The 14,715-nt window shown below is 41.5% G+C and overlaps 3 protein-coding genes across 5 annotated transcripts; all 3 read left to right on the top strand.

Annotated features, from left to right (window-relative positions):
* The first annotated feature begins 969 nt into the window (after window positions 1-969).
* Window positions 970-2,395, top strand: LOC139332203 (natterin-3-like). Its single transcript, XM_070963939.1, has 2 exons — window positions 970-1,063; window positions 1,308-2,395. Exons 1-2 carry the CDS (start codon window positions 970-972, stop codon window positions 2,393-2,395), a joined length of 1,182 nt encoding a protein of 393 aa, XP_070820040.1.
* Window positions 2,396-6,139: 3,744 nt separating this feature from the next.
* Window positions 6,140-7,453, top strand: LOC139331964 (natterin-3-like). The gene is made up of 2 exons (XM_070963576.1): window positions 6,140-6,251; window positions 6,363-7,453. Exons 1-2 carry the CDS (start codon window positions 6,140-6,142, stop codon window positions 7,451-7,453), a joined length of 1,203 nt encoding a protein of 400 aa, XP_070819677.1.
* Window positions 7,454-8,461: 1,008 nt separating this feature from the next.
* On the top strand, window positions 8,462-13,025 carry ptrh1 (peptidyl-tRNA hydrolase 1 homolog). 3 transcript variants are annotated; one of them, XM_070964398.1, is made up of 6 exons: window positions 8,462-8,664; window positions 9,014-9,139; window positions 10,254-10,473; window positions 10,781-10,880; window positions 11,251-11,296; window positions 11,660-13,025. In XM_070964398.1, the coding sequence occupies exons 2-6, from the start codon at window positions 9,032-9,034 to the stop codon at window positions 11,936-11,938; spliced, it is 753 nt and encodes a 250-aa protein (XP_070820499.1). In that variant the 5' UTR covers window positions 8,462-8,664; window positions 9,014-9,031; the 3' UTR covers window positions 11,939-13,025. The 3 variants fall into 3 exon arrangements, with proteins under 3 accessions (XP_070820499.1, XP_070820500.1, XP_070820498.1); XM_070964399.1 differs by having other exon boundaries at window positions 8,465-8,664; window positions 9,011-9,139; XM_070964397.1 differs by lacking the exon at window positions 8,462-8,664 and having other exon boundaries at window positions 8,824-9,139.
* The last annotated feature ends 1,690 nt before the right edge of the window (window positions 13,026-14,715 follow it).

The raw sequence follows: 14,715 nt of genomic DNA, 5'->3' as shown, positions 1-14,715 counted from the left end.
ACTGAGAGTGGACTCAGCAGAGAGCGACTGTAAGGGTGAGTGCTGTTCAGTCTCTTTTCACCTTCAGTCAGTCAGACTCAGGACAGTCATTGATGATCATGATCAAGTGGCAATCATCTCTACTAATCAATTTGATTTCAGTCATGATAGTGCTACTCTCATATAATTTCCAGTTTTGTTTTGTAAAGATCGGTCAGATAAAGTCTTGGCTTTATCAAATGTCACCTGTGGAGAATCTACCATTTAAATGTCTCCCGGTGTGGTTATTTAAAAATATTTTACTACACTTCAATTAATTAATCCTAACCTCTTCTATATACTTCTTAATAACCCACTGTGAATGAATAAGGTTATTGATTTCAATTGAATGAACAGAAGCAATGCAACAATATAATATAATATAATATAATGTACATATGTCACAAGCACAAATATGCTAATATACTGGTAATAACAATATTATGATATTGATGTTTTTAATTGAAGTTGTGAATCATCTTGACACCCTTTCTTAAAAAAATGCAGTCGATAAACATGTGGATTTTGAATCCTTTCAGTGAATTCAAAATGGACATAAACAAGTCCTTTAAACTTTTCGTATTCAATGACGATTTAAGAGTGTTGTGTTGTTTAACACTAGTGTGTGCTTATGTACACTGTTATAGATATATAGAGGTTATAGATAATTTGAAACATGTTGATAGATACTTGTAATTGCAAATTATGGATTGTGTGTATTTGGTATTTGGATGAACATGGTTTTGTGTTCAGCCCAAAGGCAATGATGGAAAATCCTCTAATGTCTATAATTCAGATCTTTGTTCAGGATAAAATGGACGAAATGTTTGGATTTTTGATAACTGCTCTTTTCTGTTTAAAAGGGTGAAATGTTCTGGAAAAAAAACATTTACAAACGTATTTCACAGGTTGAGTTTAAAGTTTTGAGAACATTTTGTGTTTCATTCTTAGATGAAGCTGTCAGTGTTATTGCTGCTGGCCCTGCTGGGTCTGTCCTCAGCCAGTCTGAAGGACATTGTGGAAAAGAGCTCAAAGCACAGAAAAGGTAAACATTTCGTATTTATGTGATGTAAAGAGATTTAGATACCAATAGTAGCTTTGTGTTGCACCCGTGGTACAGTATATACATAACTATGAAGGCTAAATTGAATCTGATACAGCGTTTTCTAGACAGTCTGGTCCTTGGTGGAGTTAATTTTCAGTGTTATTCATTTTACCTTACGATAGCATTTGATGAAAAATGCAGTGTGATTTATTAGGGAAACTTTATTTCTGTCTCTGTTACACAGTTTCCTTACTGAACCCAGGGCTGGGGGGCCTGGTGCCTGAACCCGCTGGTAACAATGTGGTGTCGGCTCCTCTGACTCATGCTGACTTGGAACAGCAGGAGGCTCTACCTTCCTCATCCATTTTCAGTGATAATGTTAACCTGGAGTGGCTGACGTGGGGTGGCTCTCTGCCCAATGGAGCTGTTGCAATCTACAACAGTTACACCGAGCGCACCGACTACGTCTGCAAGTACAAGTGCGAGGCCGGTTTCTACAACCCAAGCCTGGGCCCATATTGCCGTTACCCCTATGGAGACAGTGAGTATTATGCCCCCGAGTTCGAGATCCTGGCCAACAAAGACAACTTTGAGTTCCTGGAGTGGAAGGAAGGTTCCTATGGTTCAGTGCCCCAACATTCAGTCAAGACCTGCCCGGGTGTTGGTATCTATGTTGGTAAGAACAAGTACGGTCTTGGGAAGGTTGTCCCTCAGTTTGAAGCCTTCTTCCTGCCTTGGGAAGGCGATGAGTATTGGTACAAGAGTTATCAGGTCCTGGCCATCAACAGGGATGCCTACACCCAGCACATCTCTGATGTCAAGTATGCCATCGATGAGGTTGCCATCTTCCAGTATCCACCAGAGACCATGCGCATCTCTGGGGTCACCAACAATGAATGTCAGACAGTGGTAAAGACAGTCACCATCTCAAAGTCCACAGAAGTGGAGACCACCTGGAACATCGGCCGATCCACCATGCTGGGTATCACAGGCAGCATCACAGCTGAAATCCCCTTCATCGGCTCTGGTGGCATTGAGCTAGGCGGCGAGAAGACGTTCCAGTTCTCCAGGGGAACCACTCTGGTGGAGGAACTCAGCCACTCTGTATCTGTGGAGCTCACTGTCCCACCGAATCACTCATGCAGAGTCCGTATGGAGGGACGCAAGGTGAAAGCTGACATCCCCTACACAGCTCGCCTCAGCCGCACCTACCACAATGGAGAGACCCAGTGGACGACTATCTTGGGGACATACGATGGAGTCCAGATTGGAGAAGTCCGGGCTGTGGTGGACCGCTGCGAACCTGTGGCCGACGCCCAGCCTTGCCCCTGAAAGACTGACATAAAAGATGCCAAAAGATATTTTTGTACAACATCTGTTTGTGATATTGAAAGCAAATTATGTGTCACAATAAAAACTAACACCATGTACATGTGTGGTAAATCAAAAATGTCTCTTGTGTTGGCTGGTGTCAAAAAGAAAACTTCAGATGTTTAAAATACATTTGAAAATAAAATCAAATGGTCCTTTAACCTTTTCTTCACTTCTCACCATTTTCTTCTCAGTCTCTCCTTCACTTAACAAGCACATGAAACTGTTGAAGTAGTGCTCTTTATGATTTCACATTACAACACACAACATACACAAACATCTTACAAATAAACATTTTCCATACAAAAGAAAATGCATGCCAAACTGTTACTAGTTTTATGCCATGGAAGAGATCTTTAAGATCTAGGACTTTTTTATATATATGGATCTTTGAGTGCAGGAATTTTACTTCAAGTTGAAGCATTTTAGTTTGTAATAATGTTGTTTTGTTTTTGTTTTGTTTTTTTAGAAAACACTAATTATTACTTATATTAATTAAGTAATATATTATTACTTAATTCAGTAGGGACAATAAATATTTGTACTGTGGAGGTCTGGCAGCCAAGGTGCCCTTGAGCAAGGCACATAACCCCTAACCACAAGGGGCATTGCGCTGTGGCAACCCCTCTGACATCTCCCCATATCAGTTGTACATATAGGCATCTCTGTGTACATGTGTGTCATAAAGTACTAATCAGAGTGTAAAGATGAATTTAGATGATGAGTATGAGCATCACTGATGTTATAAATATTCTTATTCATATATTTAATTCCAGGTTTCATTTCTCAATATATTCCCCAGTTAGATCTATATGGGGATGGCAATGGTAGTCCTTGGTCCACCATTTTAGTCCAGATCAAATATCTCAGAAACTACTGATGTCATTAACTGTGGTTCAGACATTCATGTTACCCTCAGGATGAATTTTAAGCTTTGAAGCTCTTTTTCATCTAATACCACCATTACATCAAAATAGTAATTTGGTTTATGGTCAAAAGCCTGCAAAACTAATGACATTCCCATCAGCCTTGGCTGAAATTAGCTAAATTATAGCATGCTAACACACTAACCTAAGATGGTGAACATGGTGAGCATTATGTCTGCTTGATATCAGCATGTTGGTGTTATCATTGTGACCATGGTAGCTTTCCTACATGAGCGGTTTACTCAAAACACCGCAGTGTCTGCGTACAGCCTCACAGAGCTGCAGACTCTGCATTCTAGAGGTTTTTTTTGTGATTTTGTTAGACATAATGTTCCTAGTAAATTATAAAGGAAGGACAATAGTGATTGCTTTCCCACCCACAAATTGATATTTCAATATTTAGCTTTGACACTGAATACAGTAACTATTTCCTTTGAAACTGCAAATCACACAAGACTTTTAGACTTTTGTATGAGAAAACCTGCCTTGTTTCACATATCCAGTCAGCTTCTGCTGTGTGAAAATAAGATGGGCAGAGAATAAAAGCTACAAAAATTGTGAATCAGACTGAATCACTGCTTGTCACACTCACTGTATATCTCCGAATAATACACCAAAACTGAATAACGTAATATAAAGTTCTTGTGTTGCGTGAATGACGAGTTCTTTACAAGCATTCACACTCAGCTGAATGCTGAAGCAGCTGAAGGCAGGGACAGTGAAGTTTTGTCAGTGTCAGTGTTTGTCAGTTGACCTTTACACGACCTTGTTTCACACAGAGGCGTCATTCAGGTTGAAATAAATAAACTGATAATAACTTTCTGTCTCAAGGACATACACAGATAGCCATGACATCAGCGATTTTCAATGACAGAACAATGTCCATGTTGAGCGGTTTCTCCTCCGGTTTAATCTTGGCAGCTAGCAGCATTACGCAACAAGGACCTTCTTAATGAGTGACCCACTATTACATGGGATCTAATCACTGTGTTTCCAGCCTGATCTTATCTAAACATACAGTATCTTGTCATTGATGGAGAAAGAGCGCCACAGCACTTTGGACATCATGCAATCCTCTATCGGCCAGTAGATACGGGACATTAAATCCAGGCAAATTTATTTATGAAGCACTCATCAAAGAGTAAATTTACAGAAAGAGGAGTGGGAGGGTTGTTTTGTAAGCAGGGATCAATAAAGAATCCTGTTATCATTATCAGCACGAGTACTGTTTTTACACTCCTGCAGAGCTGCAGGTAGATAGTTTCGAGTCAAGGACAAAGTAGCTGGTTCTGGTTTGGCAGGGAGATGGTGCACAACAAAAATAAGACTAGATAAGAATAGATCTGAACACACACTCATCTAATTCTTCAGCTGTATATTCAGCTAACCTAACGTGTAGAATTTAGGTGAAATAAGCTGATGAAATTTTCTGAGAAATCACACATGGCTGTCAGGTTGGCTGTAGAGGGTACAGTAAAACCTTGAGTCTGACTTCTCAGTTTGATGCCTCAAAATGAACAATTTCTAGCACATCTGTAGTGTAGCTGTATGTTTTCAGAGGGGCAGTAACATTAATTATAGGGTTTAGGTGTACTAGCCAGCTCACAAATGCTGTACAGGCTCCAATCAAAACAACAGAAATGCTAAAGATCTGGGAAAAAAATGGCATGTGATGGGGTTTCATTCAAAAAGATATGTACACAACTGTATGTTAATCACATCTAAATTCTTACTGTTAAGCCAAGGCCTTTAGGTGTCTCATGGCATAAGAAATTCGGGACACAAGAATTAGATCACTGTTTCTTCTGTGTCCTTGAATGAAGCATTGAACCTGTCACTGACATCAGTCTACAGTAGTTGTACTGGTTAGTTCCCAATGAGAACACATGAAACAGATGCATTTTCAATTGGGAATATTTCTTTTCGGGCGCCTCATGTGTGATTTTTTTCTGCTTTGAGCCTTTCCTGTAACACATCAGGTCCATACTAAGCAGCAGGAGAGTGTAAACACTGGGTCAATGGGCAAGAAGCTGGTCTCTCCTGTTTATTGCAGGCAATAAGTCTGCAGGGAGGTTTTAAAACTCAGCACATACTGCAGGCAGTGTCACTGCAGGAGGAACCTGTCGAGGTAAAAGTTGCTTCTCTGTATCTGAATGAAGTGCTGGTGTAGGCTAATTTTTATGATTAACAACAATCAGCATCATTTCACTATCTGATTTGTTTCCTACAGTAAATAAAATTGACTGTAAATCAGAATCAACCATGAATGAATCTGAAATATTTGACTTTGTAATCTCTTAGGTTACTTTTTTCTGTTGTGATATTTTTGTCATTTTTTTTTTACTAGAAAGGTATTTGGTAATCCTTTCTCAAGGCTACTCTTAAAATAATCATCTGATATACACAGAGGGGCATCCAGTTAATATTACTGCTGCCTTAATCATAAGTTGGCACAAAGCCTGGCAGCTTCTTTTTGACTTGTGAGGACATTCAATCTTTGCAGCATGAGTGTTATAATATCAAAGTATTGTAAGCTACCAGAAGTTCATGTTTCATCTTATTTCAGTACAATTTAACAACTGCTACTAGTTTCTCCAATAATACTGACAGATGAAAACTGAGTGGATCCATCTCCAAAGGAGACAGAAAAAACAGGAACCTGTGGGGTTAAGGCTTTTGTGCTTCTTGCTTTTGAAGGTTTTATGAGTTTTTCTTTTTTTGCTTCATGCTAAATCTCCACTGATGCTGATATACCTGTTGTGTTTCCTTGTGTGTCCAGATGAGGTGGTGTGTTGCTGTTCTGTTAGCAGTGCTGCAGCTCTGCAGCCCAGCACTGCAGGCTAACCAGTTGCCCTCCGCCCCCCAGCTGCAGGACAAGCAAGAAACACACAGCAGTGAGTCACATCATTATAATACTATAGTCAGACACTTAAAGAGCATCAAATTAAAAGATGTGTTTTATGAAAAAACTACTGCCACTTCCTGTCTGTCTTGTCATGTAGAGTCATCGCTTAACCCCATGCTGGAAGATGTTGTCCCTTCCCGGGCAGTCATCAAACCGTCTAAAACTACAGAGCTCCCACGAACTGAGACAACCTCAAAATCCATCCCCATGTTTAATGAATACACCAACCTCAAGTGGATCACGTGGACCGGCTCCCTCCCAAACGGTGCTGTCGCCATCTTCAACGGTTACACCGAACGCACCGACTACGTGTGCAAAGTCAACTGTGAGTCCGGCTTCTACACTCCCAGCAAAGGGAACTTCTGTCTTTACCCATATGGCGAAAATGAGTATGCATCCTCCAAGTTTGAAGTGCTGGTCAATGTAGACCACTTTGAGTTCCTGGAGTGGGTTGAAGAATCACATGGGTCAGTCCCTCATTTTGCTGTCAAAACCTGCCCCAACTCAGACATCTATGTGGGCAAAAACAAGTACGGTCTTGGCAAAGTGGTGACCCAACACGAAGCCTTCTTCCTTCCCTGGGAGGGTGATGAGTACTGGTACAAGAGCTATCATGTTCTTGCTGTTAACACAGAAAGTTACAGCCAGCACATCTCTCATGTAGAGTATGGCATCGACCAGATGAAGCTGTTCCACCATCCCCCGGAGGCCCTGCAGCTCGCCAAAGTCACCAACCTGGAGTGTAGAAATGTGGAGAAGACGGTTAAACTGGAAAAAACTAGTACGGTGGAGAAGAACTGGGACATTGGCAGACAGACCCGCAATGGCTCTGTCTCCACCATGACGGCCAAAGTGCCCATTCTTGGCCCTGGGACCGTGGACTTCACCAAGGAGCAGACAATGACCCTCTCAGAAGGGACTAAGATGGTGGAGTCTATCAGCCATTCGATCTCTGTGGATCTTGTGGTCCCACCCAACCACTCATGTGCCGTGAGGATGGAAGGCAGGAAGATGACCGCCGATCTCCCCTTCACCGGCAGACTAAGCAGAACCAACCACAATGGAGAAACCCACTGGACGTACATCACAGGCACCTACGATGGTGTGAGCATCGGCGAGATCAACGCTGTGGTGGAGAGATGTCAGCCGCTGACCGATGCCGTTCCCTGCTTATCAGCTCAAGACTGATGACCAGTCTGTTCAACTTATAGCTCAGTGGGCAGTTGTTAAAAATATTTTGGTTTCCAAATAAAATGCAATAAAAAAATTCAAGTTTTTTTTTTTTTCTTCTTTTAAGTGAGATGATTTAGGTCAGTTTCTGTCACAGACTCCACCTTTGAAAGCAATTTTCAGATTAGTCATTTCACTTACTATGTGTCCAAGTTACAAGAATATTATGAATTCTTTTGAAACACATTTGCTTTAGCACTTCAAATATGTGGCCTCAGTATTTCATAAATGCACTGAGTGTTGTAAAAATGTATATCTGTATCGCCTATTAAAACCAGATTCACAAAAAATATAATACAATACCACAAAATATCCTGGTTGCTTAATTGTTTGAAAAGCAACAGTATATGCAGACTACACTGTTTTGTTTTGTTTTGTTTTGTTTTGTTTTGTTTTGTTTTGTTTTGTTTTGTTTTGGGGTTTGTTTGTTTTTTTAAGAGATTTTTACATTTGCCTTCTTCAGTACTGAAAAGTGGGCAGTGGATTTCACTGGTGGGTGAGGATCTGTTAATCAGAAAAGGTATGGTGATGGGTGGACCCCAAACATTCAGTGGTAAATAAATAATAATAAATGCTAATATAGCACTTTTCAAATGGATACTACAAAGTACTTCACAGGCCAAAAAAGCAAGATAAAAGAAGTAATAATAAAGACAATAAAATACCTATTAAAACTGAGTTCCACAAAGAAATACTGTATAGCAGCACAAAAATGATGATGCTGCCACTAACACACTTGACTTTGCAATCACTTTTTGTTGTTCAGTGTGTCCTAATCAATCCCCATCCAGCCCGACGCACACTGTTTAAAATTTTACAGCAGTGTGTTTTCTGTTGAATGCAGCCTGTGAGGAGACATAACATCCTTTCCTCCAACATGCACTGCATTTCTCAGTCACCGACATAGATGGCGCTGTAGCCTAGCCGAGCAGGAAAAACCTGTTCATTCATGTTGTCGTTCCAACAGTCGTTGACTGGTGTGAGAGAAGCATGACAGGAAGATTAGCTAATGTAACCTCAAATGAGACTGGAGAATATTTGTAAAATTACATCAGTTCTCAGTTAAAATGTGTCAAAAGTTAGCCTCGCCGGGGCTCGTATTATGAACGTATTTTGTTGATGCTCTTAAGTGTGTGTTGTTGTTGTGGTGTCCAGAGTTAGCCAACAAGGTACAGTAAGCTAAGCTTAGCTATGCCTGTTAAAGTTACCTTCTCATGACTTTGGTTGTGCCATATACGATGGAAAGGCTTCGTGTTATTCCGAGTAGTTTCTTTTATAATATAGCTAAGACGTTACAGATAAATGGTTCAGATATAATGAATCCCATTGAGGAATCACTCAAATGGCGCAATGAACAGAGGGTATCCTCATTTATATGATGTTTCAACACTAAATCATTGTGAAAACATCTGAAATTTGCCTTAATGACAAGAGCAGACCGTCTGTGTCATGAGCCGATTGAAGAAAGACACCGTTTTAAGTAACTTATGTCGTTATTTGTTACTCTTTTTTAAGAAGCTGTTGAACTTTGTCACGATGCGACGACTTTTAACACGAGTCATAAACCGAGTTTTGCTGGCTGAGCCGTTTACACCAGCGATGGGCATTGACGCAGAAATACACACGCAAGGCCGTCGAAGGCTGGTAAGTGTATGACCTCACATCATCTTTATTTTGTCTACGACACTGTAGCTACCTGTGTGTTTAACTTTGGCTATCATAAATTTACTAAATCCCAATAATCACCGGTCAGCTTTACTGGATAGACAAATCCCACCAAACTCCAGTCAAAAATCTGACAACGTTGTATTGTTTCGCTGACTGGACGAAGTTTCCATTGCATAATATAAGATTACATACATTTCCTGCATCAGTGTAAACCACTTTCCAATTCGGTATAAATTTAATTTTAATTTATGTTTCTTTTTTAATTTATTTGGTCTGTACTGCTTCAACCATAAGGCTGTTATGAAGCAAGGTCACGTTGAATTGATGGCTTTTCTAATGGCATTCATGTTTCTGTGTCTATACTGTTGGTATAATGTGACTCTGTGACCCTTAAGTGACATTTTGGCAGTGATCAGACCCAATTTGTCCAAAGAGCTTAGCCTCAAAAAACAATTTGATGGAGACTGAAAAAAACACAAAACAGGCATTGTAAGAATACAATTAGTGTTATTTTCAGTGTTGTTCTTTGAGGACAGTTTGTGACATTTATTTTCCTTTGATAAATTATCAGTGTACTTCCAGTGTGTTAACTTAATCATTCCTGTTCACTGTGTCCTGTTCAAGTAAAAATAAATAAAAGCTCAGTGTGTAGAGGCACAACACAATGTTTGCAGTGTGTCAGCAGCCATAGAGCCTGACTTTAATACAATGTGCTCTATAGTATTTCTGTTAACAGAGCTGTTGCTGCTGCCAGCGGATCAGTACCATCAGTACAAGGCAGTGGCTGTATATGTGGCCTGGTGTTTATGTCAGCCGCATCAGTTGACATCAAACTCTCTCTGCTTTTTTTATGGTGAAGAATTGGCATTGTAGAAGTAATAATCCATTAACTAACAATACACCTTAGTAGAATACATTAAGGTACTGTACATATATTCACAATTAACTAGTTGCTTATTAGCATGCATATCAGTAGCATATAGGTTCTTTATTAGTCATTATAAAGCACTTGTTAATGTGTGTGTGTGTGTGTGTGTGTGTGTGTGTGTGTGTGTGTGTGTGTGTGTGTGTGTGTGTGTGTGTGTGTCAGGTAGTGGGGCTGGGTAACCCGGGGATGGAGGGTACCAGACACAGCATCGGCATGGCGGTGCTCGGCGCGCTCGCTACCCGTCTCGGCGTGGCTGACCGTTGGCGTGGTGACAAGCACGTGTCGGGTGAGGTCATCGTGTCAGAAGTACAACACACACATGTGGTGCTGCTCCGTCCCAGGCTGCTGATGAACATCAACGGAGTGTCGGTGGCCAAAGCAGGTGAGGTCACCGTCTGTGTGTGTGTGTGTGTGTGTGTGTGTGTGTGTGTGTGTGTGTGTGAGAGAGAGAGTGTGAGAGAGAGAGTCAGACTGATCTTGTTTGAGTGTCATGTTTGTACGTTGGTGTGTTTATTTATTTTCATTTGAGTATTTATGAGCAGAGGTGAGCTGAGGAACAAACTCTGCCTTCATATCCTGAACGTCTGTTTTTATCTTTATGTTCTTTTCAGCTCTGCACTCTGTCTTTAATTGGTTTTGTTAGAAGTGCTCTATAAACAAACCTTAGGTGTCTCTTTGTCCTCCTCTAGCTGGTAAATATGGCATCAAGCCTGAAGACATCCTGCTGGTCCATGATGAGCTGGACAAACCTTTGGGGAAAATCGCCATCAAACAAGGAGGAAGTGCAAGGTCGGTTTTGTTCACCATGTTCTTGTGCCCGCAGTTTGGCTCTAACTTAATACCTCTAAATACTGCAATTTTAAGATCTGGAACAGTAAAAGAAGTGTTCATTGTGAACCTTTGAGTGTGTCATGCAAAGATTTTTTTTTTTTTTGCCCCTGTGTAAACACCTGTTCTGCCTGCCTGGTGGATGGAGTTCCCTCTAAGAAAAAATTAGTGTTGCAACATAAATGCAAGGATTAGAAATGTAAGAGCATTGGAAATAGTGGAATGCTTCATGTAATATTTTGTGGAAAAGAGAATTTGATGCGCAAGAAAACCTTGTTTAAAATGTGTTTGAAATCGAACTATGACCCTAAATGAATTTCATTCTTCACAGAGGTCACAATGGAGTCCGCTCCTGTGTAGAGTGTCTTCAGACAGACGTAAGTGACTGCAGAACTGTTCACCACACTGCAAGTCTGAATTGTTTGTGGAGGTTTTTAAGCATACAGTGCATCTTATAGTCTAATTTTATTTTAGGTTTATTCTAATATTTTTTTACTTTGTGTTTTTATGTTATTTTAAGCTGTCGGTGAAACTGATGGTGACAGCTCAGTCATATTTCCTTAGTGGTTATTGAAAAGATCGACTTTAAAATGGTTGGAACACTGAAAGAAAAGACAAACAGACAGAAAATTATATCACAAATAATAAAGCACAAACCTAGACTGAGGGTGTATCATGTGAATGTGTGTTTAAACCAATGAACAGCAGGACTCTCTCCTGTTCTCTTGGCTCTCCGTCAGGTGATGCCCAGACTTCGGGTCGGGATCGGCCGGCCAGCGGGGAAAGCGTCGGTGGAGCGTCACGTGCTGGGCCACTTCTCCTCAGAGGAGCAGAAGGTTCTGGACTCTGTTCTGGTCCAGAGCGTGGACCTCCTCCTCTCCCAGCTCTCGCAACAAGACACCCCAGTGGATCCCCAGTCCCCCTCCCTACCAGCAGGGGGCAGACACGCAGCACAGAAGAGGACAGAGGGGGAGCGCTCAGTCTGTCCACCTGAGGACTCTGTTGCTGCTCAGAGCTGAAGCTCAAAGTTTCTGAACTGAAACAGAAAGAGAAAACCTGAACCTTTACATTGAGGCTGTATTTATTCTGTGGTGTAAGTTATATGAGTTAAAGGGGACTAACATTTCTACAGAGCGTGGTCACGGCTGAAACACTGCTAACACACGTTGCCAGTCTGAACTGTTCTGATTACTAGCATTTGTCTGTTGGTTGAGATTGCTCCTTCAAAAACCTGTGACCAGCTTTCAGTGAAATTCATTGTAACCTTCGGTCAGAGACAGAAGAATGACTGATATGTTTTTGCCGTGGAGCCAGCAGCTTATTAAAGACAAATACCATTATAAAATTTGACATTTGAAACATTGAGCAACATTTTGTGGTGAAATACTGAACATGAAGGGAAGAAAGTATTACCAGGTCCATTAATCCCATGGTTGTCAGTATGTGTATTTTGAAGCTCATACAGACGCAGATGGCAGGTGTCTATACATTAAATAACATTTAAATAACATGAAGAGGGCTGTGCAGCTCAGAGTGGTGCCTTACGGTGACGGAAATAAAGAGGGAATGCTTTGACATGAAGTTAGAGTCTTTAAAACATCTTTCTAAAACAAAGCAATCCATGAGTAAGATTTGTGCTGGTTTGAAGACAGTCATGGGGATGGAGGGGACAGTGGGTGGTGTTGCTGTCCAAACAAAGGATAATACTGGACAAAGACTTGCTGAAAGACTCTGAGACAGTAAATTTCCAAACCACTACTAACTGTAAAACTACTGCCAAGAAATCTGGGGGGGGGGGGGATTTCTGTAATATTTAAACTCCAACTCCACTGATGAAGTTGATTAATGCACAAGGTCATAATTTCATTCTTAAATGTCCTTAAGCTTACGTTTGGCCTTTCTGTGCTGAAGTGTGATGCTTTTTATCGGCCAACACTGTGATACTGACGTAACTGTAATAAGCTGATTTATCAGCAGCAGAAAAATACAATCACAGCACTGGATTGCTAACACAGCGGGCATATCGTCAGGGGACATTAGTGATGGATTCATACTACTGACTGTATGTCAGTCAGCGTTTATTATTAAAAACAGACATTTTGATACAAAATGGGTCTTTGTTGGATTCATTCTGGGTTGATTCTCGACTCGAGGACACATGTTTATGAGCTTTCCTTTCAGTACCTCATATTTTGTTAGGCTACGTTTTAGAATATCCCTAAGCAGTGAGTACAGCTTTAGAAAGAAAGCTATAGAGGTCAAAGGTTAAAGCCACTGAACACACACACACACACACACACACACACACACACACACACACACACACACATTTGTGTGTATGTGTTCTTTATGAGGTGCTCTTCTGGACTGTGAGCATTAAACTGAAAATGAACATCATCAGGTATGTTATTAGACTAACAAGAAGGTGACAGCAGAAGTGATGCAGCTGTCAAGAGTCAAGAATTGACGTGGAAAAAGGAAAACACTTTCCTTGAAGCTCAGTTTCTCCTCTTTTGTCTCTAAAAGTGAAAGCGAGGCTCTTCATGCTGCTGTCACCCGAACATACGGTTCTCCTCACATTCTGCTCTCTTCCATCTTCTTCTCCCTGATGTGGCTCTTTTGGCTAAAACATATTGATTTCCCCTTCCGATTGTCACACTAATTACACTCTTCATCAATTAGGTGTCTTTAATGAGTTGCATCCAGTCAAGAGGCGCACTGCGTTCTCACACTGCAGAGAATGCCAGAGGAGGGAGGGTTCAGCGGGGGAGGTAGTGGACAAAAAAAGCCAGAAAAGAGCATATAAAACAGCGGAAAGAGGCCGACGAGCTGCTGAATGAGGGAAATCAATAGAAAGGAGGCCAGTAGATTGCGATGGAGGGCTGAAGAAGAAAGGCAGGCGAGAAACAAAAGGGGCCAAACATTGTTTAGACCCGGTTTGTTTGAGGCCTTCTGTCCTGCTGTAGCTCAGTCACAATAGCTGCAGGGACACACTTGTGGACATGAGGAGGGAGGAGGCTCAAAGGAAACTTCTTCACTCTACAACACCCCCAGCCCCACACACACACACACACACACACACACACACACACACACACACACACACACCCTGAACACCCCTCACCCTCCTAAAACCCCTGTCTTTCTCTGCTGTGACCCCGTTGAGCCACCCTTTGCCTCCATCAGGCCACTTTCCCAGCCCCTCCTCACTGGTCAGCTTTAGGAGGCTTCACTAGAAGCTTCAATAACTTTTCTTCTGCAAGGGTCAGAGGTCAGCAGTGGGGCTGGACACCTGGGTCTTTAGAGGAGACCCTAAAGTTATTCAGGAAAGGGACCCCCAACCTCCCCCAATGCTCTACAGCCAAGCATAGCTGGGCTAACATTGGCTTGGTGGGGGGTCTTCCCACATATGTGCTAACTCTGCAGAAATGCAAAACAAGCCCACTGCCACCACTGACATTGGGAGGGCTAATTAAGAAGAGCTACATTAATTGAATATAAACACATTTACACTCTTAAAGCTCTGATCAGTGTATTTTAGCCACGCTGCTGCTGTGGTTTGATGTGTGGCAATGTCCAGATCACACCAGCAGACAGGAATATCTCAGTATCTGTTAGATGGATTACAATGAAATCATTGTATCTGATCTATCTGATGGATTGGCAGCAGATTTTGCATAGATGTCCCTGCTCCCCAGACGATGTGTAAGCGCCACCATGAGGTTGACATTTGTGTGTTTTATTTCAAAATCTCAACAGCTATTGGATAGACTGCCATGAAATGTGGTTCAGATGT

This window comes from Chaetodon trifascialis, chromosome 6 (genome assembly GCF_039877785.1).
Source record: "Chaetodon trifascialis isolate fChaTrf1 chromosome 6, fChaTrf1.hap1, whole genome shotgun sequence".
NCBI lineage: Eukaryota > Metazoa > Chordata > Actinopteri > Chaetodontiformes > Chaetodontidae > Chaetodon > Chaetodon trifascialis.
This window is presented reverse-complemented; position numbering and strand designations above follow the sequence as displayed.